General features: G+C 45.0%; 1 protein-coding gene across 9 annotated transcripts in view; it reads right to left on the reverse strand.

The window, feature by feature from the left end:
* The window catches only part of LOC148034744 (leucine-rich repeat receptor protein kinase HPCA1-like), a 241,015-nt gene extending 219,143 nt beyond the window's left edge, over positions 1 to 21,872 (reverse strand). For 8 of the 9 annotated variants that reach the window (XM_087679707.1, XM_087679704.1, XM_087679706.1 and 5 more), the window contains exons 1-5: positions 21,594 to 21,872; positions 21,403 to 21,523; positions 20,957 to 21,139; positions 20,773 to 20,847; positions 20,594 to 20,665 (exon numbers count right to left, since the gene is read on the reverse strand). In XM_087679707.1, the coding sequence (XP_087535833.1) occupies positions 20,594 to 20,665; positions 20,773 to 20,847; positions 20,957 to 21,139; positions 21,403 to 21,523; positions 21,594 to 21,678 (536 nt within the window). In that variant the 5' untranslated portion in view covers positions 21,679 to 21,872. Of the gene's footprint in view, positions 1 to 20,593; positions 20,666 to 20,755; positions 20,848 to 20,956; positions 21,140 to 21,402; positions 21,524 to 21,593 lie in introns of those variants that run through there. The other variant, XM_087679708.1, reaches the window with a different exon arrangement.
* Between the last annotated feature and the right edge of the window lie 1,969 nt (positions 21,873 to 23,841).

The raw sequence follows: 23,841 nt of genomic DNA on the forward strand, positions 1-23,841 counted from the left end.
GCCATATACTATACAGGGATACAACCGCCAATCCCTATGGAGGAGGCGAGTGTGCGACATTAGCATGCTCGCTTGGATGGCTTTTTGTAACACCCTGCCCTATGAGAGGAACCACCCCACGTTCATGGAGTATCCTCGTAGGGTAGGTGTGGATTTTGTTGCCACTCTCCATGGGCTTCATGATTTTCCTATCATCTACAACTCCAATGCTGCCTCCTTCGAATATGCCCTCCTCTTCGACTCAAGAAGCCTAAATGATTCCATGATGCGTTTTCTCGCGGACTTCTCTTCATGCCCCGATCCAGCCTTTATAACTACCTGTAATTATCTTAGGTTACTTAAGTTACTACTCAAGCAGGACCCGACCCCACAAGAACGTGGCCTGCCTCCCCTCTTTTTGGACCCTAACGCCATCGACAGCTGTGCCATGGCGCGTTTAATGATGAGGGCTAGCCTTCTCCACTCTTTTTTCCTAGCTCTTCTAGAGGATATGAACGACATCCAGTTCACTAGATGCAACCATCCTTTCCTCTCCACCACCTCCCTCCACATCTGCATGAATATCAAAGGATACATGCAAAGCCATCAATTTTTGAGCAAATCCATCCGACCCCCTTCTCCGCCTAAATCGGATGAGAAAAATTAGACACAGGCTGTCGTTCTACTAGTGTAATACTATTCTTTTTTTTTTAAAACGAGCAAGCATCCAAGGAAGAGCAAGAGGAACATCACGCATGGAATGGACAAAACAACTCACTTACAGAAGCACTTAGCACCACATGAAGCACAATTACTGCACCTAGGAGTCCTCACGTTAGGCATACCCAGTGGCTTCGGTCGACTGGCCCCGCTCCTAACCCTCTCGCCCTTTTTACTCTCCTACTTCACGCTTAGGGCACATCAAGGACAGGACATACCTAGGGGAATACCACTCGTCTATGGTTAGACCTGCCACCCTAAGCTCCTTGCACCACACCTCCCTTTACAAGAATGGGGTCCTCAAGTATGGGACATCACCCAGGCTAGCCTGTGGTTAGACCCAACTCCCCATTCCACCAACACAAGCACAATACACTACACAATAAGATCGACACCCCCCCCTTAGGTAGAGCACCGCACCTTTTCCTTCCAAGCATCACAAAGGCAACAAACCACCGATTTCGGAGGCCCCCGTCAACCACTTGCTATCCATTTGGCTTCTCAAACAAACCTTATCACCAAGCTTCCACGAGCACCCGAGTTTACACATGGCCCTACCCTTACACGACTACTTCGCCAACTGCCTCTAAACCCCAACAGCAGCCAAGAGTGCCATGGGACTGGCACCCATCTCAGAGGGGGATAATGTTAACCCCAAGCCAAGAAGGCAGAAGAATTAATGAAAAAGCGGGAAGAAGATGGAAAAAGAGCAAAGACACGTAAGTGGCCTCTAAAGCTAAGCTAGGGCCAAAGCGTAATTTTAAATGAAAGGCGCCTCAAAAACTCTAAAAACTCTTATAAAAGAGCGCCAGGCTCCCTCCTGTGCCAGTTGTAAAAGAATAGACGGATATAGGCTTAGGGCATAAAGCAAGAAGAGGGAATTAGAAAAAAGGACCTTGCCACAATGGCCGGTCATGTAAAAAGGGATGGGCACCCATGGGGTTTTTAGGGTTTGTATATATAAAGTTCAAAAAGTGAATAGAAGCTCATTCTTTGGTGCGTGGCTAACAAGAGCTTTTCTCTTCTTCTCTTTTTCTCTTCTCCTTGCTTGTGTGTGCTCTTGAGAAAGGGAGTGTGAGAGTGTGAGAGAGTGAGTGTGTGGGAGTGAGGGATCACCATCTCCTCTTCTCTTCTTCTCTTCTCTTCTCTTCTCTTCTCTTCTCTTGCGCGCGCAGCTATGGTGGATGGAGCTTGGAGATGGAGAAGACTTAAGGATGCTTGAGCTAGCATCTAGAATCGTGGAGCTACCGGTGTGTGTGAGAGAGAAGGCAACTCATATCGGCATCAAGGAGGCTTGGTCAGGATAGTTTTGGAAAGTTTAGGCATCATCGCCATGTACAGGAGCAGGTCATACAGCAAAGGGGCAGTTGCCAAGGCAGATGGGCAGCAATCTAGGCAAGACAAGCAGTTGGGCAGTAGGCATAATAGTTTTGCAAGTCAAACAGATGCCATATGGTAGCCTATCTACAGTCACCACATTTATTACAACAATCAATACATTTTCTGCTACAATCAGCCAATTTTTGACTAGCCAATCTGCATTCCTTTTGTTATTTTTTATATGCTATTTTATAGCAATTCTGCCCCCAGTAATCATCACTTTGTGATTCGTGTATTGAGATATTCTAGTTGTTCGTACTCTCATAACCCTTTGTACATATTCTATCCTCTATATTCAGCATTCATTCTCTGCAGTGTTCAGCACACACACACACACTCTCTTTTTTTTTCGTAAAAAACACACACACACTCTCTCTCTCTCTCTCTCCTTTTGTGTTCACTTCTTTCTTTCAGTCTGGTCATATGCTTCCACATCACTGCACTCTAACATAGTATCAAAGCAATGTATAGGGGGTTGATTGATCATGGGCAAACCTAAAGAGGAGATTTCAGCACAACATCAAGGTTGCATTTTCAACATTCGAGGGCGAGTGGGAGGGTTGTGTATCACTGTATCGCCGCTCTCATGAGTACACTACCAAGACCCGTGGACCGCTTATTGCTTCAAGCATTTCAAGCCGAGAGCGATGACTACCTCTCACATAGCCGTGCGCACTCTTCCACACACAAATGTAGTGAAGTTACCTTTGAATCTGATCAAGTTGCCTCCTCCCACAAATCTGCCGGTAGTTCCACAATCCAGAATATGCTCTCAAACAAGCTCCATATCTAAGCTCTAAGCTTCGACCTCCATAGCCATGCACACAAGAAAGGAGAAGAGAAGAAGATGAAGATGAAGTTGGAGAGGAGAAGAAGAGGTTCTCCACGGTCCCTCACCTTCTAGCACACACACTTGTTGAGAAACCCTTTGCAGTTTGCATTTTTGGCATTTCTGTGTTTTGCGTTTAGGGTTTGCAGCCCCAAAAAGGGGCGCCATCCTAGACTGACTGTGCCTATTTATAGGCCACTCTCTCATTCATTCCTCACAGCTGACTCATTCAGTCTGTCACCTCTTCTCTCCAACCTCTCTACTACCCTCACACCCCTTCAGGAGAACATTGCGGTTCGTGGTTCATGGCTGTCTTCATCATCTTCCTTGTGCTACGGCACCCTTGTTCCCTTGTATCACATTCACTCCATGATTCGGAACTTCATCATTCCATTCATCAGAGTTTCTTCTCTCTTCTCTTCTCTTCTCCATGTTTGCCAAGTTCACTCCGTGTTCCTCCCCACCAACCCTACTGTCTCGCTGGTACATCATCTTTTGGCATGGTATCAGAGCTAGATCTGCTCAAACAGCGGCAAAGATCCTCCACTCCAGTGAAGGCAAAGACAGGTGGCGGGTTTGGCATCCACTTCTCTTCTTCTTCCGCTACATCAAAATCTCACTTTTGCAGATTTCAGGTGTTTCAGCTTACTGCCCACACCCCATTCATGGAGGACATCTCAACCGAAGCTGTCCATTGCTGTCTCCATCAGTCAACGCTTGATTTCCAGCCCTCTTCATACGGTTTAGAGCTGATTCCAGCCAAGCGACTGTTGTTCCTGTGCAGACCTGCTGCCGTACAGCTTGCCACGTCATCACAGTCCTACTACCTACGTTTTTAGTCTCTCTCTCACTTGTTGCCTGCGTTTTTAGTATTTCTCTATCCTACAGGCTGTGCTGCCTACGTTTTTAGTCTCTCTCTCTCTTGTAGCCTGTCTTACTTGCGTTTTTAGTCTCTCTCTCTCCTCACCTGCGTTTTTCTACTGATTGCAACCTCTTACTGCTGGTCACATCCTCCTCCCACTGGCAACTCACTTCCAGCCCTTCCACTATCCTCCCACCCCTTGAGGCGGACATTGCGGTTCGTGCTTCACACTGCCCTCATATCCCTTGAGGGAGACATTGCGATTCGTGGTTCATGGTGGCTGACCTCTTCCTTCTTTAGCAAGGCACACTAGTATCCATGGCTTCTTTACCAATAGATGACCAGACTACTGGGTGCTCCTATTGTGGCATCACCGGACACACCAGCGATGCTTACCGACTTCGACCTTTGCTCCCCACCCCCCCGGAGTATATGCGTCTTCCACTAGGCACTTCTTGTGCCACCTCTCCTTTCTAGGCCATAGAGATCATTCTACATTGGCTATCAGAGTACTATGCTCGAGGCAATAAGACGCATCCAATGCGCACTAAGTTCTTTCAAGTACATGGAGGATCGATTGGCGCTACGACCTCCTGGAGATTGTCGCAACGCCAGTGACAGTCTTCTCTCACTTATTTTCAGGTACAGTGGCTTCCACGACCTACGGATCTGCAGTCCGCTCCATCGAGAGATAGTGATTGTTTGATACTGTCTCCTCGTCAGTCTGCTCCTTCGAGAGATAGTGACTGCTCCACTCCTTCCTCTTCTTCGGCTACCCACCTCAAAGGGGGAACCTACTCCACATGAAGTTCTTCACCCATCCTCTACTTTCTTAGGGTGATTGTCTTCAACTAGTCATCTCTTCTACTGATACCCAGGATCTTCAGGTACCACCTAGATCGGGACCTCGGAGATTTAGCCACGACTTGGTGACGAGGCCTTTGTATTCCTTCCAGCATGGATGCACAGAGCTAGTGGCTTCTCTCCCGAGGTTGAGTTTCGGGTTCTCCAGTTCACTCTGTCTATTGTTCTTTACTGTAGGTTACCTTTCCGGTGGAAATCTTGGATCTTAGAGATCCTCTACATCTTCTTCCTCCTCTTCTCTTCTTGCCTTGGTCACCTGGTTAGCATGGAGCCACCTCCCGAGATCGAGTACAGGCATATCCTTATGGTTCTTGGCACCACACAAAGTCCAACATTCCTCCTATGCATTGCATGTTTTCATCATCTTTGTACTAGGGCGCTTGGGCAAGTGAACAATTTTCCCACGAGGGACATTGTCCAAGTGGCACTTGCTGCATAAGCATTGCATCTCCACCTCACTCTTCTCTTGTTCCCCTTTTTGGGCCTGAGAGGGGGTGTTGAGAAACCCTTCACCCTTCACCTGCAGTTTGCATTTTTTGCATTTCTGTGTTTTGCATTTAGGGTTTGCAACCCCAAAAAGGGGCGCCATCCTAGACTGACTGTGCCTATTTATAGGCCACTCTCTCATTCATTCCTCACAGCTGACTCATTCAGTCCGTCACCTCTTCTATCCAGCCTCTCCACTACCCTCACACCCCTTCAGGAGGACATTGGAGTTCGTGGTTCGTGGCTGCCTTCATCATCTTCCTTGTGCTACGGCACCCTTGTTCCCTTGTATCACATTCACTCCATGATTCGGAACTTCATCATTCCATTCATCAGAGTTTCTTCTCTCTTCTCTTCTCTTCTCCATGTTTGCCGACTTCACTCCGTGTTCCTCCCCGCCAACCCTACTGTCTAGCTAGTACGTCATCTTTTGACAACACTCTCATACTCCCTCTCTCATGCACAAGAAGGAAGCAAGAGTAAGAAGCAAGAAGAGAATAAGTTTAGCCACACACCAAGAATTAGCTTTTCCATTCACTTTTTGATTTTTATACATGCCCTATCTCCTCCTTGGGCGACCATCCCTTTTTTGGTCTAGCCTTTGTCCATTCCTCCTCTCTTTTTTCCTCCTCCTTCCTATTAGCATTGGCTTTAGCCCGCGTCTCTCATTCTTTACAACTTGCACGGGAGAGAGCTCAGCGCTCTTTTACAAAATGAATTACAATGCGCTTGGAGCTCTTCTTGCTAAAATATTAACGTGCCCTTATTCTTGTGCGCTTCCTCCTACATTTAGAATTTTTCTTGCGCTTCATGTCTTCAGAGTTCACATTTGTCCTCCATCTTCCTCTTGCCTTGGACTATCTTCCACTTCCGACTTTCCAAATTTTTCCATCTTGGTCTTCCGAGGGTTAACATTACCCCCCTCCTAGTTGAGTGCTAATCCCATGGCACGTAATGGTACGGGCTGAAAATGTTGAGGGTCAATGTGGAATGGTTCGTGGTGCCTTTGGAGAGGTAGGTCATGTTGTGGACGCTTTGTGAAGCAGGTTTTGAAGGTTGCCGATGTTGAAGATAGATGGTTGGTTGAAGGCAGCCTCCATAGTTATTGGCTTGCCGTGCCGCCACACAATGTACCTGAAAAGAAGAAGAGTGCACTTCCTAGGGGGTTTTGTCTACCTTACTGTGCAATGCACTATGACAGTGATGGTGGAGCTAGGAGATGGGTCGTGAACCATAGGCAACAAGCCTAAGGTGTTGTCCCACACTTAAGGATAAAGGAAGGTGCTGTGAGTGACTTAGGGAGACAGGTCTATCAAAATATCTTGCCCTTGATATGCCCTAAGTTGTGAAGTGAGAAAGGGCTAGGGCAGTCCCTAGGTGCAATGATTATGATGCTCATAGAGTAGAGATGGACATATTTCATTTTTGTGTTTTCTTTTCCACTTCTTTCTTTTCTTTTCTTTTCTTTTCTTTTTCTTTTTCTCTTCTTTTTCTTTTCCTTTTTTTTTCTTTTCTTTTTTTTTTTAAACCTGATTACAAAGGGAGCACATTAAGTGGCATCCCATTCATGAGCAGGGGCCAACCTGCATGGAGCCTTAAGGAATTTTCTTAGAAAGGCCCTACTTTGCATACATCCCTTTAAGTTAACTCTTACATTGAGGGGAGTAGATAACAAAAATGGGTGGTTACACCCAGTGAACCTATTGTCACTCATATCCTCTAATAGGCTCATACAAAATGCTTGCAAGAGGGTGGCTCTCATCATAAGGTGGACCATTACATAGCTATCTATTTCTACATTAATATAAAAAAAAAGGGGCAGTAACCGCTCTTTCTCTGCACTAGGCTTTTGTTTTAGTAGTATTCGCAAAAGGCGGAGATAATTATAGGTGGTAATGAAAGAAGGATTTGGGTACGAGGAGTATTCTTTGAGGAAGCCTGCTATTGATGGGCGAAGTTCCCTTTTAATGAAGGTTAGACATTCTTTAAGAGACACAGCATTCACATTGTAGATCATAGGGAAGTCATACCTACCATGCACCTCCCAATTGAAATCAACTCCAATCCTCCGCGGGTAGGGCATGTAGGTAGGATTATCCTTCCATGTGGTAGGGTACTCCAGAAAGCTATCCAAGACTCTAAGTTAGAGGTCCAAATGTTTTTGCGCCACTTCAGTTGAGCCTTATACCTTCCACTTTCCTGGGCACCTCCACTGCCTTATCTTCCCAATAATCCCCAGGCTCATGTTGCCACCTCATGGAGTGTCTCATTCTTTCCTCCAACCATCTTCTCCCCAGCCTCGCCAAGAGCTTTATTGCGTCCTCCACCAGCCTTGGTGATAATACCCTATCCAGTGTTCAAGGGAAGATAAAGGCGAATTTGAAGGGACAGCTGCAATTTTTCCACTACTCCCACACTGCAAGTTCCTGGCCCCAGTTTATAGGGTCGTACTCCTCTCCTTGAGGGATGGCCACATGTGAAACTTGTAGTGGCTTGGCTTGGAGCTTTCTGCGTGCTAGTTCTACCTGCTCTCTTCGTTTGTGTCTCATTTTCACCATTCTTTCGGGTGGTATGGCTTCCTTCCCTTGCTCTTCTAGTTGTGCTTGTGGTTGCAAAGGGGAGCTTGGTTTATGTGGCTGCTCTTCTTCAATGTGGTCATGCTCAAAGTCTGGCCCTTCTTCATGGATTGGCTCTATCGGCTCTTGTAGAAGAGGTTGTGCTCGTTGCTTCGACTCCCCAACCCCTAGCAATTTGAGTTCTTGCATGGTTAATTCAACTGAGATCAAATGGGCTCATTGCTCCTCCACTTCTAAGTTGGTGCTAGGTTTGGGTGCCTTGGCATGGAGTCCATGTTGAAGCACTCCCCTTGCCATCTCTAATTTCCTTTTGACTTCCTCAAAGGTCTCTTCTTCTCTTAACTGTGTTACATTTAGCACTGTGTTTAAAAAGACTCTTTACTGCTCCAACATCTCCATCTCTACGACTACAGCTTTGCTCTCTGACATGAGGCATTTACTCTTTGAATGGGACAGTCGATAAGCTAAGTCTTTAATTCTATCCTCATTCTTGGCTGCCCATTCTTGCGCTTTCTCTTTCATCTACTCCAAACCTTGATTCTGGTATTGGGCAAAAGTGGCGATTACTTGCTCCTGCTTGCTCCATAATACATTCATTTGTTCTTTTTCTTGGCTTTGGCACTCTACTTGTTTCTTTAAGATTGCTTGCTTGTGGAGAGTTGCTTGAAGTTGGTTTTGTAGCCCTACCAACTTCTTCGTGGCCTCTTCATCTTGTTGTGTTTTTGCCGCATGCAGCTCTTTTTTCGCTTCCTCTCTTTGCCTTTTCAACTCCTCATTTTCCAACTCTAGGCGTCTATTTTCCCTGGAGTTGAAAGCGCACATTTCCTCTAGAGCCATTCAATTCTCCATTTCTTCATCATACAAATCCTTTAGGCTTTCTTCTCCTTGCCTTGCCTTTTACGGCCTCTTTTAATGCAATCATTTCTCTATTTATGATGGTCATTACTCTAATTTTTTCTAGCTTGTAGGTTGCAAAGGCATTCTTTTCTTCTTCCAACTCTGCAAGTGTGGACTTTTTCTCTTTAGTCATCTTGTCAAGTTGGCTCTGAAGTTCTTTTACCAACTCGTCGTATTCTTTCGTGTTGCGCATGGCTAAGGGCACCGAAGTAGCTGATACTTCCAAGTGGGGTATCTTCGGCCCTTGGCGCGATTCAACATCACCTGCTACTAGTCTTTTAGTTCCTGCAAGGGGGACTCCTTTGCTTGGTACAGGCACAAGTTTTTGCACTTTGCTTCTAGATACTACACCCAAGCCATGACATTGCTTTCATTAACTGCCCCTTCGATGGTTCCTTGCGTTGGGGTGATTGTCCAGGTGACCATGACTAGTGCGATTACATGTAGAGGGGCCTTTCCCTTGCCTTCTGCCACTGCCTCTTCCGCCACTGCACTTATGCTTGGCACATACTCACGTGTGGGGCTCATCATAGCTAACTCCTAAGATTAGGAGGATTGCTCCACTAATCTTCTAATAGCCAATGTTATCTGCTCCTCCTCCTCTTGTCTCACTCTTTCTTCCTCTTCCTCTTATTTCTTCTTGTGCTCTTCTTGAAGTCTCCTAGATTTCTCTTCCACCCTCTATAGTTCTCTGTTTTCTTCTGTGGTGGTGGACCGTGTTCCCCTGATAGGGATTTTCAATGTGATCTTTCTTCTTCCTCCTTGGCTTGACAGCTTTGAGCCTTGCTATTCACTGACTGTCATTTCACTTTAGGCTTCTTGTGCTGAGTGGTGCGGTGGTTTCTTTCTCCTAAGCAGCTTGTTCTGCTTTTTCTTGCTGATTTTTGTTGAATTCTTCCTCCCCCTGCCCTTCTGTTGAGAATGAAGCAGGAGGTCTCACTGGAGTGGGGGAGCAATGCTCCTCTTGGATCGATGATGGTTCAGGGATTTCCTCTACTATTTCTTCTCTTTCCACCTCCCCCAAGGCTTCCTAGATTATAGTTGTTAGTACCCCTCCAAACCCTATGGTTGATGCCTTGGACGTTGGTTTTTTTCTTTTTGACTCCGCTATTGTAGCCAAAGACTCTCCCCTTGCTACTACCCTTGGCGCTGTTGCTAGCACCTTTGTTGATGCCTGGATTGTTTTTCGGACGTAGGCATTCCAATTCACCTTGTCTAGTGCGTTTGCAGCAAGGCTCTCAAGCAATAGCACTCCTATTTTGTTCATGAGGGTATTATATCTTTGACTTGAGAAGAGGGCGTGGACCATCTTCGCTTGCAGTAGTCTGATTGTGGAACTGGGGATATCAGCCAAGCTAATTCCGTCGTTCGTGTAGACTTTCTTCTTGTCCATTCCTAGCATTCCGTAGACATCTCTCTTGGGCCTTTTCACCAGCTTGTCCACTAGTCCCAAGGCCTTCTCCACAATTTCTGGGCTAAGTTCAACTTCCACCTTTTTTGTGGGCTCAAATGTTTTAGCTCCACTCTTTGCCCCTGGGGATAAAGGTGAGGGTATTTCTTTCAATACCTCTCTTCAGGATGAGTGCCCTTTCCATAGTGCAGACATTTAGGCTTCTTTGAATTGGTGCTAGAGCTCGAAGAAGACTCCAAGTATTTAATGTGCTTCTTCTCCTTGTTCTTAGTCTTCTTGTCCTACGTGTTGCTCCCTCTTGAACCTACAATAAAAGCTTTAGTAAAGTTGGATCCACTAGCACCAACCTCCTTGAATCACTCTTCATCCTCCAAAACAAGTGGAGCTAGCTCTTCCCAGAGAAGAGTCTCCCAAACCCTAGAGGTAAGCAAACTAGTATAGAAGACATTATACTTTGGAGATGGCAATTGAGTAAGGAGAATCATTGCCATGTCCTTCGATGAGATCATCTGACCAAGGGATGCAAGCTCATCCCACATATCCTCCATCTTGTTAATGTGATCCAGCATAGAAGAGGAGTCATCGACAAAGAGCATCCGTAGTTTCTTCTCTAGGGTTATACGGTGGGCAAAGGTCTCTTGTATCCCAATGCTAGCCATTTTGTCACACAGATTCTTGATCTAGGTAATGAATGCTCTCTCTCCTTTAGCAAACTTCTATGCTGCTAGAGTTGGTTCTCCAAGTTCCGGATCCTTATTTCATTTTATATTTCATATTGGCTCTTCGATATGTTCCAAGCCTCTAATGCCTTGGTTGTATGTTGAAGCAATGTCAAAATGGTGTCAAAAGTACGTGTAACTAAGGCACACAATGCATCTACATTCCTTAGGTTCCAAGCTCATAGTAGATCAATTACCAATTGCTCAAAAGCACAGACCCCTCTCTTGTGCCCATGAGTCATCTATCAAGAAATGACTACTGTGAAAGTAAACCAAAGAGACAGTAAGGTCTGCAAGGAGAAACAAAAAGTGTATAAGGCAAACACTGAAAAAGAACAAACTCAGAAAACACAGAAGAAGAAGATGATGAAGCACTAAATCATACTAAGTGAACAAAGCTGATACAGCAGAGCCAAAGCTCAAAAGTTTTCTATAGGTGGAAACGCAGTCCTCCGGGGGGCAGTGAACTATCGAAGTAATCTAAAGATGAAGGAAAAATGTCAAGGGAGCAAAACGCGGTCCTCAGATGCCATCTGAGAGGAGGAAGATGATCACTAGCAACAATCGATCTCTGAAGTGTGCCAAAAAATAGGGTCACCGGCAAGAAGTGTGAACGCAGCTAGTAGAGGCCCAATACCTGCAAAATGTAGCCTCCAAAAGGGTGTGTAGTGTTTGATAAAGCCAATTTTAAGCCAAGGAGAGTGCCAGCTGCAAAATGCAGCCAACAAATTGATGATAGGTGAGCGAAACCACAGCCAAGGGAACGGGCTTGGAAGAATCAGCGGGGAAAGAAAACCCTGTTGAGCTTGACTCTAGTCCGACTTTGTGAAATGACTTGAGAGGTGTAGAATAAGTGGGTGAGTAGATACTACCTCCAAGTAGAGGAGAAAGAATCAGTGTGCAAAATGCAGATGGCTATAGCCAGAATGCTGACGCCAACTATGGAGGATGGTCGTTGGGTGAAGAAAAGATGTCACCACGTGATGGATGCTAACACTAGCAAGAGATGCCACCAAAATGCAAGCCTAGAGCTGATGGAAACAGGGCGCCTAATGATAGTGTGGTAGAGGAAGAAGGTGGAAATCGACCACAAACTACAATGTCCTCTAGAGGGGTGTGAGTAGTAGTAGTGAGATTGGAGAGAGATGATGGAGAGAGAATGTCAAAAGGAAAGAGTGTGGGGTGTGAATAAATGGGTGGATTCAATGCTATATATATAGGCATAAATTGTCTAGAGTGTCACCCACTAAAGTCTCTCAGGCGGCCTCCCAACTCTCTTCGAAGGCACCTAGAAAGCCTTTTTGGGAATGTAAATGGAAACCAAAAATTGAGATGGAGGGAAATGATACTAAATGATATGGTTTCTCAACACCCCCTCTTAGGCTCAAAAAGAAGCACAAAAGAGGAGCGAGAGAGAGAAGAATATCAACCCAAAAATCCTAGTATTCCACCTATAAGGTAATCTGTAGTGAAGAAGAGAGACATGATCAGCTGATAGTACCTAAAACTCAACCTCAAGAGAGAAGCCACAAGCTCTATTGCTCCATGCTAGAAGGCATATGCAGACCTAGCCACCAAGCCATGGCTAAAACATCCAAAGCCCTGAACTAGGAGGAACATGTAGATCTTGGATATCATTGGGAATAAAGGGGAGGAGAAACAATGGGTGAGATGGCATGGAGATGTCAACCACTCCAAGAAGGTAAAGGTTGTGTGAAGAACCATAGAATGAGTAGGGACCCCCTCTGAAGCTAAGGGAATGGGATCCCCCTCAAAAAAAGAAAGATAAATCCCCCCTTAATCCCTTGTTGAGTCTCCCTCAAAGAGATATAGGGAATCAAGAAACTCATGGATCACGGCTTCCAAAACATCTAAAGACAAAGGAAATGCCACAGGCAATCCCAAAGAAGGTATCTAGGGCTCCACTATAAGAGAGAATGGGACACTCCGAGAAGCGGCCTCTCAAACCTGAGTAGAAGAGGGAGTGGAGGGAGGGAGTATCACACAGAATCTCCTCAATACTTGCATTGGAGACACTATCTATGGAGCAAGACAAGAGAGGTGAGAAAATAGGAAGCTCCTAAGGAGATAGGGGTGGACAATAGTCATTGTCTCTCAGTGAAGTAGACTGCAAAGCCAAAGAAGAGGAAGGAATCGAGCAACCTCTCTCTCACAAAGGAGGAACATGTAGATCTTGGATATCATTGGGAATAAAGGGGAGGAGAAACAATGGGTGAGATGGCATGGAGATGTCAACCACTCCAAGAAGGTAAAGGTTGTGTGAAGAACCATAGAATGAGTAGGGACCCCCTCTGAAGCTAAGGGAATGGGATCCCCCTTAAAAAAAGAAAGATAAGTCCCCCCTGTAAAATATTATACGGCGCAGCGAACAGAATCTGAGAAAGAGATAGAGAGTACACAACAGATAAGAGGAGAATCAGTAAAATTCTTTAACTCCAAACAACTGATACAAAGATGGCTCTGTCCACCCGTGCGCTTCCACTAAATGAAGCTTAGATGGCGATCTAGACAGAAGATAGGTGAAGAGCTTAAGACTAGCTGGAACAACAACTCTGACTGGGTGAAAGATGAGTGTCAAATGGCTGCGAAGGGGTTTAGCTTTTATAGCCCGCGAAGGTCGTTAGGTCGGCCTGCTGACCGACCTACCATATGAGCCTCCACTAGTCGGCCAGGGAATATTCCCTTTACCATCGGGCCGGGGGCGCTTCCCCCGGATCCCCGCCAGGGGGGCCGCTGGCCCCCCTGGGACCCCCCAGCCAGGGGCCGCTTCCGCGGCCCCCGGACCCCACAATAGGGGCCCCTTTTAACTCCCTTACCACGCAACTCAATGCAATGTGCCTCGAGTTGCTACCAGCTTAACCACTCCATCTAACCCAAAGATTAGACCCACAACAGTCACCTTTTTGCCATCCGGTCACATAGACCTCATCTGATATACAAGTCAGGAACCAATGTCCGGGCTCACATTTGGCTTCTCCTCATAATGGGGGCCTTACAACTTTGAGCACCATGGATCATTGGTAGCACCTAATGAGGGTGGGGCATTGATCATATCTAACACCCCCCCTCCCATAGGTGAACTATCTCCTCGGCCCAATGCCGAGTCTCTGAAGATGAACTTGAAGCAAATCCTTCGTAAGTGCTTTGGTGAAGATATCTGCTCCATTCTCCTCTGTTGGACAGTAGACCAATTCCACTATCCCATCCTCCATCAAATCACGCACATAGTGATACTGGATCTCTATATGTTTGGTGCATGCATGAAACACTGGATTTTTGGCAATGGCGATGCAACTCTGATTGTCACATCTCAGCACAGTTGGTTCTTCATCCTGCACTCCCATATGCCATAGAATCCTTCTCAACCATACGGCCTCACATGCAGCAAAACAAGCTGCCTTGTACTCTGCTTCGGTAGAAGACAATGCCACTGTTGGTTGCTTCTTACTAATCCAAGAGAAAATTCCTGAGCCCAAAGAGAAACAATAACCAGAAACTGACTTCCTGGAATCAATGTCTCCTGCCCAATCTGAGTCACAGTTCCCCACAAGAGAAGTTCCGAAACTGTATGTGATACCATAGTCAAGAGTTTTCTTTAAGTATCTGAGCACCCGCATCCCAGCCTTCCAATGACTCTCATGAGGTTTGTTTGAGAACCTGCTCAAAACACCAACAGCAAAACTGATATCTGGTCTGGTGTTACACAAGTAGATCAGACTGCCGACCAACCTCCTATACCTCCCAATGTCTGCTAATGCTGATGTATCCTCGACAGATAACTTTGCATTCACCTCCATAGGTGTAGCTATCTCCTTGCACTCGGTCATGCCAAATGCCTTCAAGATCTCCCATGCATACTTCTTCTGAGAGATGAAGATCTTTCCTGGCTCTTGCCAGACTTCAATCCCCAAACAATAGTGCAGCAAGCCCAAGTCTGTCATTTCAAACTCAAAACTCAAAGCCTTTCGAGTTTGGTTGATCATATCTTCATAGTCACCTGTAATAAGAAGGTCGTCCACATATAGGACAATCACTACAGACTTTTTACCATCCCTGTAAACATACAAGTTAGCATCTGAGGCACATCTTTTGAAGTTTAGGTTTAAAAAGAACCTATCTATCCGCTGGTACCATGCTCTTGGGGCTTGTTTCAGCCCATACAATGCCTTCTTCAGTTTACACACTTTGTTCTCAGAATGGGGGGCCTCAAACCCTGGTGGCTGAGCCACGTACACCTCCTCCTTGAGGTCACCATTTAAGAACGCTGACTTAACATCCATTTGGTACACTTGCCACTTCTTGTGGGCAGCCACTGCAAGTACCGTGCGAATAGTGGTCATTCTGGCAGTTGGGGCAAATGACTCTTGAAAATCAAACCCTTCAACTTGTGAAAATCCTTGGGCAACCAGTCTAGCTTTGTACTTTTCTAAGGTACCATCAGCCTTGTACTTTACCTTCCAGATCCACTTGGTGCCAATAATCTTCCGCTTTGCTGGCCGATCCACTAGCTCCCAAGTGTCATTCTTCATTATGCTGTCATACTCCGCCTGCATAGCAGCCTTCCATGATGGATCTCCAAGTGCTTCTTCTAAGTCAGTTGGCTCCTTTACTTCTCTCATAATCTCAACCATCAAGGCCATGTTGACTATGTGAGCAGAAGCCCTCCTTTGCTCCTCTATTCTCTGAGACCTCCTTGGTCCGTCTGCCTTCTCCTCAACAGATGCAGGCATAGGATTATTGTGGTCATAGAGCTGCTTCACCCAGCGCGGCAATGGCTTTTCCGGTGGGGTGATGTCAGGTTGGTGAACTTTTTCCTCATCATCTGAAGATGATGCTTCCTCCTCCTTAAGGATAGGGATAGGTCTCAGGACAGGTTCATAGTGGACTACTTCTTCGCTTGATGATAAAGTGGAAGACCTTGCCTTCTCCTCCTCCACTGTATGCGGCTCCTCCTTGAACACCACATCACGGCTCGCGATGATCTTCTTTGCCTCTTGGTCATATAACTTGTAAGCCTTCTGCTCATCACTATAACCCAAGAAGATACATTTTCTGCTTTTTGGTTGTAACTTGTTTCTCTTCTCATCTGGAACATGTGCATAACATTCACATCCAAAAATTCTGAAATGTGAAACAGATGGTTTCTTACCAGTGTAAGCCTCATGAGGTGTTTTTCCCTTGAGAGCCTTTGTATAGCTCCGATTTAGAATGTAGACTGCAGTATTAACAGCTTCAGCCCAAAAATGGTTAGGCAATCCCTTGCCCTTTAGCATGCATCTTGCCATCTCCACAATGGTGCGATTCCTGCGTTCCACAATACCGTTCTGCTGAGGTGTGTGAGGCGTCGTCAATTGACGCTTGATCCCTTTGCTCTTGCAAAAGCCTTCAAACTCCTTTGAGTTGAACTCACCACCACCATCTGTTCTAAATTTCTTCACACTTTTCCCTGTTTCATTCTCAACAAGTATTAGCCATTCTTTAAACTTACCAAAAGCTTGAGCCTTATCACGAAGGAAGTACACCCACATCTTCCTACTGTAGTCGTCGACAATCAACAAAAAATAAGAAGATCCCCCCAAGGCCTGTGTAGGCATCTTACCACACAAGTCAGCATGCACCAACTCTAGAGGAGCATGTGCTCTATTCTTGCTTTCTTGTGGAAATGCCTTTCTCTGTTGCTTGCCCATCATACAAGCTTCACATGGTTCCTTCAATTCAGTTATTGTAGGTAGGTGAGCAACCATACCTTGCTTTTGCATCTCCTTCAATACTGCAAATCTGATGTGTCCAAACCTTTCATGCCAAAGCTTACTTGTGCCCACTCCAGCGGTGGCTGTAAGAGCACTTAGCTTATACAGGTTGTTCCTTCTTTCTCCTTTGCCAACAATTGTGCCAGCACTATCAATAATTTCTGCACCTGTCTTCTTGAACCTCACTTCATGACCAAGATCAGTTATGGCAGCAACTGATAAGAGATTTCTCCTGATTTCGGGAACATACAACACATTTGAAAGCTTTTTGACTTCACCATTTGCAGCAACAAAAGAAATAGTACATGTGCCCGCAGCAGGGCATTTAGCATCATTTCCAACCGTCACAGTGATGGATTCTTGTAGAGGCTGCATAGAACTGTATAGACCTTTCTTGTTGGTCATGTGACGGGAGGCCCCACTATCCAACACCCAAGAGTCAGTGGTAGATTCTTCTTGCGCCGAGGAGCACACTTCCTCAATGGTCGCCATGAATAATTCCAACTCTGCTTCAGCCGTATTGGCTGTCTCTTTCCCTTTAGTTTTAAGGGTACCATTCTTTTCATCTGCCTTCTTGACACGACAATCTGCAATTGCATGTCCTTTCTTCTTACAGTAGAAGAACTCTCCTTGAAACTTCTTCTTGCCGCCCTTTTTCTTTTTGTCACCATCATTTTTGGTGGAGGAAACACCTTTGCCTTTTGCATTGGCAGAGAATGCAGCATCTCCATTGTTGCTTCCTTCTCGGGCTTTCAGCCTCAACTCCTCCTCCATTAATAATGCACAAAACTCCTCAAAAGTCAAAGCTTGAGGTCTCACCTGAGTATTAAGGGCAGTTACTAGTCCATCAAACTTTTGTGGACAAATCCGAAGACACCTCCGAGCTAGCTCTTCGCTAGTCTTTTGTATCCCAGCGCCAGCCATCTGGTCGCGCAGATTCTTAATCCGAGTGATGAATGCTTCAACCGTCTCTCCTTCAGCAAACTTCTCCGCTGCTAGTTGATTCTCCAAGTTTTGAATCCTTGTTTGGTTTCGTGTTTCATACTGACTCCTTAGTACATTCCAAGCCTCTGACGCTTTGGTTGTATGCTGAATCAGAGTCAAAACACTATCAGAACAGCTTGTAACTAAGGCACACAATGCATCTGCATTCCTTCGTTTCCAAGCTCGTAGAAGATCTGCATTCGGAGGAATCATCACACTAGGATTTGATGGGTCGGGGGTAGGCTGTGGTTCTGCGTCAGTCCCCAGCACAGTCTCCAGAAGCTCATAAGAATCAAGGATAGTTGTAATTTTGAACTTCCACAGGGTGTAGTTTGTACCATCTAACCTGCCTTCGCTGAAGGTTGGTGGACGAATCCTCAGTGTTTGAATAGCCGGTACAGCAGCACCACCTCCTGCACCGCTTCCTGATGCGCCAGAACTGCTTCCCGGAGTCGACATCGTTTCTCTTTGCTGTTGAAGCCTTTGCCTCTTGCACGCTCTCCGATCTCTAGAGCCCCCTGGGCTCTGATACCATGTAAAATATTATACGGCGCAGCGAACAGAATCTGAGAAAGAGATAGAGAGTACACAACAGATAAGAGGAGAATCAGTAAAATTCTTTAACTCCAAACAACTGATACAAAGATGGCTCTGTCCACCCGTGCGCTTCCACTAAATGAAGCTTAGATGGCGATCTAGACAGAAGATAGGTGAAGAGCTTAAGACTAGCTGGAACAACAACTCTGACTGGGTGAAAGATGAGTGTCAAATGGCTGCGAAGGGGTTTAGCTTTTATAGCCCGCGAAGGTCGTTAGGTCGGCCTGCTGACCGACCTACCATATGAGCCTCCACTAGTCGGCCAGGGAATATTCCCTTTACCATCGGGCCGGGGGCGCTGCCCCCGGACCCCCGCTAGGGGGGCCGCTGGCCCCCCTGGGACCCCCCAGCCAGGGGCCGCTTCCGCGGCCCCCGGACCCCACAATAGGGGCCCCTTTTAACTCCCTTACCACGCAACTCAATGCAATGTGCCTCGAGTTGCTACCAACTTAACCACTCCATCTAACCCAAAGATTAGACCCACAACAGTCACCTTTTTGCCATCCGGTCACATAGACCTCATCTGATATACAAGTCAGGAACCAATGTCCGGGCTCACATTTGGCTTCTCCTCATAATGGGGGCCTTACAACTTTGAGCACCATGGATCATTGGTAGCATCTAATGAGGGTGGGGCATTGATCATATCTAACACCCCCTTAATCCCTTGTTGAGTCTCCCTCAAAGAGATATAGGGAATCAAGAAACTCATGGATCACGGCTTCCAAAACATATAAAGACAAAGGAAATGCCACAGGCAATCCTGAAGAAGGTATCTAGGGCTCCACTATAAGAGAGAATGGGACACTCCGAGAGGCGGCCTCTCAAACCTGAGTAGAAGAGGGAGTGGAGGGAGGGGGTATCACACAGAATCTCCTCAATACTTGCATTGGAGACACTATCTATGGAGCAAGACAAGAGAGGTGAGAAAATAGGAAGCTCCTAAGGAGATAGGGGTGGACAATAGTCATTGTCTCTCAGTGAAGTAGACTGCAAAGCCAAAGAAGAGGAAGGAGTCGAGCAACCTCTCTCTCACAAAGGAGCTGACTGAGGAGAAGAGGGTATCCAACAATCACTATCTCTCGGTGAAGCAGACTATAGAGCCGGTGGTTGGAAAAGCCACTGCACCCAAAAATGAGTGGGAAAAACCTCTATAGCGCATTGCAGTGGTCTCCAGGAGGTCATGGCAGCGAACGATGCTCCTTATGCCTGTAAGAACTTAGCGCGCATCGGATGAGTCTTATTGCCTTGAGCGTAATACTTTGATAGCGATGCAAAACAATCTTTGTGGGCCACAAGAGAGATGTGGCACAAAGAGTGGCTGGTGGTAGATGCATATACGCCGGTGGGGTGAGAAGCAAAGGTCCAAGTTGACAATCTTTGGTGGTATGACTGTTCTTGCCCTGGAGTAGGAGCACCCAGTAGATTTTCCATCTGTCAAGGGAGAAGGCATGGTATCAGAGTGTAAAAGGGAGGGTGGGAGGAAAAAGAAGAAAGGGTATCTCCCAATGATGCAGTGGAAACAAGGGGGAAAATCACAAGATGATGCCAAACCCACAATCTATCTTTGCCTTGTCAGATGCAGAGGATCTTTTGGCTCTCTGAGCACCTCTGACTCTAATACCATGTCAAGAAATGACTTGTGAAAGAAAACCAGAGAGACAGTAGGGTTTACTGGGAAGAAACACAGTGTGTATGGCAAACACTGAGAGAGAAGAAACTCAGAAAACACAGAAGAAGATGACAATGAAGCACAAAATCATGCTAAGTGAACAAAGCTAATACAGCGGAGCTGAAGCTCAAAAGATGACTGCACTGTCCTGTCTATCAAGCAGCAGCAACTGAAGGAAGCCTGCACTGTAGAGGGAGCAAAATGCAGTCCTCTGAGGCAATGAGATCCTCAGATGCCCTCTAAGAGGAGGGAGATGATCACCGACAATAGTCAATCTCCGAAGTGTGTCAGACAGCAGGGAAACCAGCAGGAAGTGTGAATGCAGCCAGTAGAGGCCCAGTAGCTTCAAAACACAGCCTCCAGAAATGTGGAGTGTCTAAGCTAGCATGAGATGTCATCATTTAGCCTAGATCTAGGCGGTAGTTCAGGGATCATTGACCAAGGCAGTCAATCACAGCTAAGAAAGAAAGCCCTGATAGTCGACACGCATTTTAAACTATGAATACATGGAAAGAAATAGATAAAGATGTAACATGACTGACTCTAAATGGCTTCTGAGAAGTGAAGGAAATGTAAAAATAAGAGGCAGTGGGTTTTTATGACCTAAATTGCCAACAGCGACAATTGGTCATCTTGAATAAATGGCAAAGGATTATATCTTAAAAGCTGGCTGAATGCACAAGAAGCCCTGAAAATGTCTTTAAGGAAACCAAAAGGATATGATTCATCAAATGGACTTAAGATTGCAGCTGCTGTAAAGCAGAAGCAATTTGAAATAGATTACTGCAAAATTATTAATGCTCCTGTGCTTTTTTTTCGAAGGATTGACGAAAATAGACGTCTTACAGATATTGCATCTTGGTGAGCTGCGCGATTTCTTTTGGAATGGTGCCTGACAAGTAATTATTATCAATCCTCCTGTAAAAGAAAGAGAAATATTTCATCAAAAGAGGAAAATCACAACACAATTTAACAACATAATAAATGCAAAACCAGGGGAGAGATTACCAGGGAGGCATACTCACAAATCAGTGAGGTTGGTTAGATTAAGAACAGCTACTGGAAATAAGTCTAGTTGGATATCATTAAAGGTGAGATTTCTGGGAGACATAAAAACAAAACACAGATTCAGGCAGAGATCCAGCTGATGTTCTCGGTTAATCAAGTATTGTATGTGCATGCAGGCTGCGTGGAATTATGATGAGTTACAGAGATTGGAGGTTGGATAAGAGTCCGAGGGGGGCAAGATCTCCTGTGATTTGGTTGCGAGTTTGGTTGACAGGCGAACTGCGATTGTTGTTCCTTGGATTGCTAAGATCAAGGTTATTCAGGCGCTGAAGATTGCTCAGCTCGGCTGGGATGGGTCCTGATATGCCTGTAGAAGACAAATTCCTGCAAAATCCATCCAAGGAAAAATAACAGGTAAAACAAACAACTCTCCATAGTCATTGATCATGGCCCCTGTGCTTTGTATTCTCCATAATCCGAACTATATCCCCTGCCCCTTTGTATGCTCTGTTTTCTCCATAAATAGGCCCTGCTCCTTTTTTTGTGCTATGTATTGTCCAGAATCCTTGATTATCACCATCCTCCTTTTTATGCTGTGTATGGGTACTATGCAGGAAATTGCAGCACAGAGAGAGAGAGAGAGTTACAATTTGGTGACACGACGGCTGCTGTCGCACTCGACACGTTCCCAGCCCTGACACGGATCACTCCCCCTCCAAGTGGAGAAGTTCACTTTCCAAGCTTCCATGGCAGCCAGTAAGGAGGCCCCTGAAAGAGAGAGGGATGAGAAACCAGGGCTGATCATTATAAAAAGAAGCCAATGGATTCTTAATTTTACCGTCGACAGAAAGAGCAGCCGCGCAGCATGGAAGCAGCTGGAGCTGCATGGCGATGCTGATCATGAGGAGGACTAGCAGTGCCATGAAAGGGAGCCTGCATGTCAGATCTCGCACTTCTGTCGAGATGAAACGAGAGAGAGCCAAGTAGGTACGTAAGCTGGCGAGCTTTCTCACAGGCGCAAATCAGACTTGCCTAGCAAAGACGTCAAGTCCACACACACCCCTCTCATGCAATCATAGGTCACCCTGAGTCAAAGTTTTCTTGTTTTTGAGAAGACTTGAACTTTCATCGCGCAAAGCAGTCTAGCGTTTCTTGGAACATTTATCATCTAATCAACATTTGAACTCAAGCATCCATGTATGTACACATGCTCTAACTATTTGGATTATGACCCCATTGACTTCCCTAACAATTTTATTACCTGCATTGTTTATCTATTTAACAATGGTAGTGAAATGATGTGTTAAGCCCAAGCTCATGCGTTTCATTCTTATAGACATAGGTGAATACACCTTATGTGATGTAAAAGGTGAATTATGGCTCCACTTGGCCAGTCACCAAGATCACTTGCCGAGTCAATGGTCAAGGGCCATAAGCATTTATGTAAGCCTCAGCATTCAATTCACATATAATGTAACCTAGATCATAGCAACATCACTTAAATAACAAACACGTACACTCTCATTGCTCTATGCTTGCATCCCGGGTAAATCACTATATGTATACCCTCTATATCACGTGCACTCAAGGCCTAGTTATAAATATCCTTATATGTAAAATTTTTCTCAATAAAACATAACCATTTTCTATTCAATATGTAAGTAACCTCTTTATATAGAATCCTTCTGTATGTAAAAAAAAATATGTAAAAATGGTATTTTAAAAATCCTTTATGTTGAACCCATGTGATACATACATATATATTATGACTGACCTCCCCGGGGTTGGCATTTGGCATGCCTTAGGAAGATCTGAGTATTCAACTTGATTTAGGATAAGTATTTTCAAACTTATGGATCACTATCCAATATTAACTTCCTTTTTACTTCCTCTAAACTTTGCATTATTTTTCTCATCATCATGATTTTTATTTAATAGTAAATTACATATATAATTTTGCTATTTATAATAATTATACTATATTTGCTTTGACTGTAGTTTTAAAGAAAGCATAACAAGGGATCACGGGTTTACCGGACTTTCATTTCAGTGGGGACACCACATGCACATAAGGTACTTCAATCTCAATTGTGGTGGCCAATGCTATTCCGCGATGCAACTAAGTTTATGAAACACTGTGATGAGTGCCAATGGACCAAAGTCCCTATTCATAAGGACAAAATGGAGTTGACCCCAGTGGTTGCACGCCAACCATTCGAGAAATGGAGAATTGACTTCATTGGTCCAACTTGAAGATTTAGCTACACAGGCTAACATAAACTCAACTACATGAAGATTGGTTCTTCATTATATTCAACCTTAAGGATTGACAACGGGGCTACATTTGTTGGCCTCTCATCAACATTTCCAAGATAGATTTGACTTGGAAGGGGACCTTAGTTTGTCATTGAGACTTTTGTAAAGAATTCTATAAGGGCGTCAAAGAAGGTTTCTGCTGCTAGCTTATTCTCGGCATTGATTTTTGCCTTTTCTCTTCTCACACACCTCTGGATTCATTTTAGTGCTTGCCTCTTGATCATGTCATTCATTAGGGGGTTTGCTCCACCTAGTTTGTATGTACTCAATAGAAGGGAATTAGAAGGGCTTCAATCTTTGGAGAGGACTCTTTTGTCAACATTTCTTCTACTTATTTATTTTCAATATCTATAAATTTAGCTTTTGTTCCACTATAGAGGGGAAGATATTTAGTTCTAAAGGTATCAAAATTCATTCTTCTAAAGACCATCATAGTGCCATTATCCTGATAATACCAACTTTGAAGGGTTTCAATAGCATAGGTTATGAAGAACACTCTATCTACTAGCTTCTAGTGGGTTACCAATTGGACAAACAGAAAGTTGTTAATACACAAGGCATCCCATGTATCTTGTTGTTGGGTATCCATGAGCAAATTCCAACTTTTTTCCTTCTTATTTTTGTGAATGTCAATAGGCCATGATTCCTGAAGCTTCTTGACAATCTCCCACTTGATGATGTTTGAAAATTCTTCGATGAAGACCAAATCTTTCATTGATACTCATTTTGTTTGTTTTGCTCTTTAGTTTTATGGAAAATAATTGGCTATA

The sequence above is a fragment of the Lygodium microphyllum genome, chromosome 6 (assembly GCF_053477565.2).
Source record: "Lygodium microphyllum isolate KBCC chromosome 6, Lygodium_microphyllum_v1.1.10, whole genome shotgun sequence".
Lineage (NCBI taxonomy): Eukaryota > Viridiplantae > Streptophyta > Polypodiopsida > Schizaeales > Lygodiaceae > Lygodium > Lygodium microphyllum.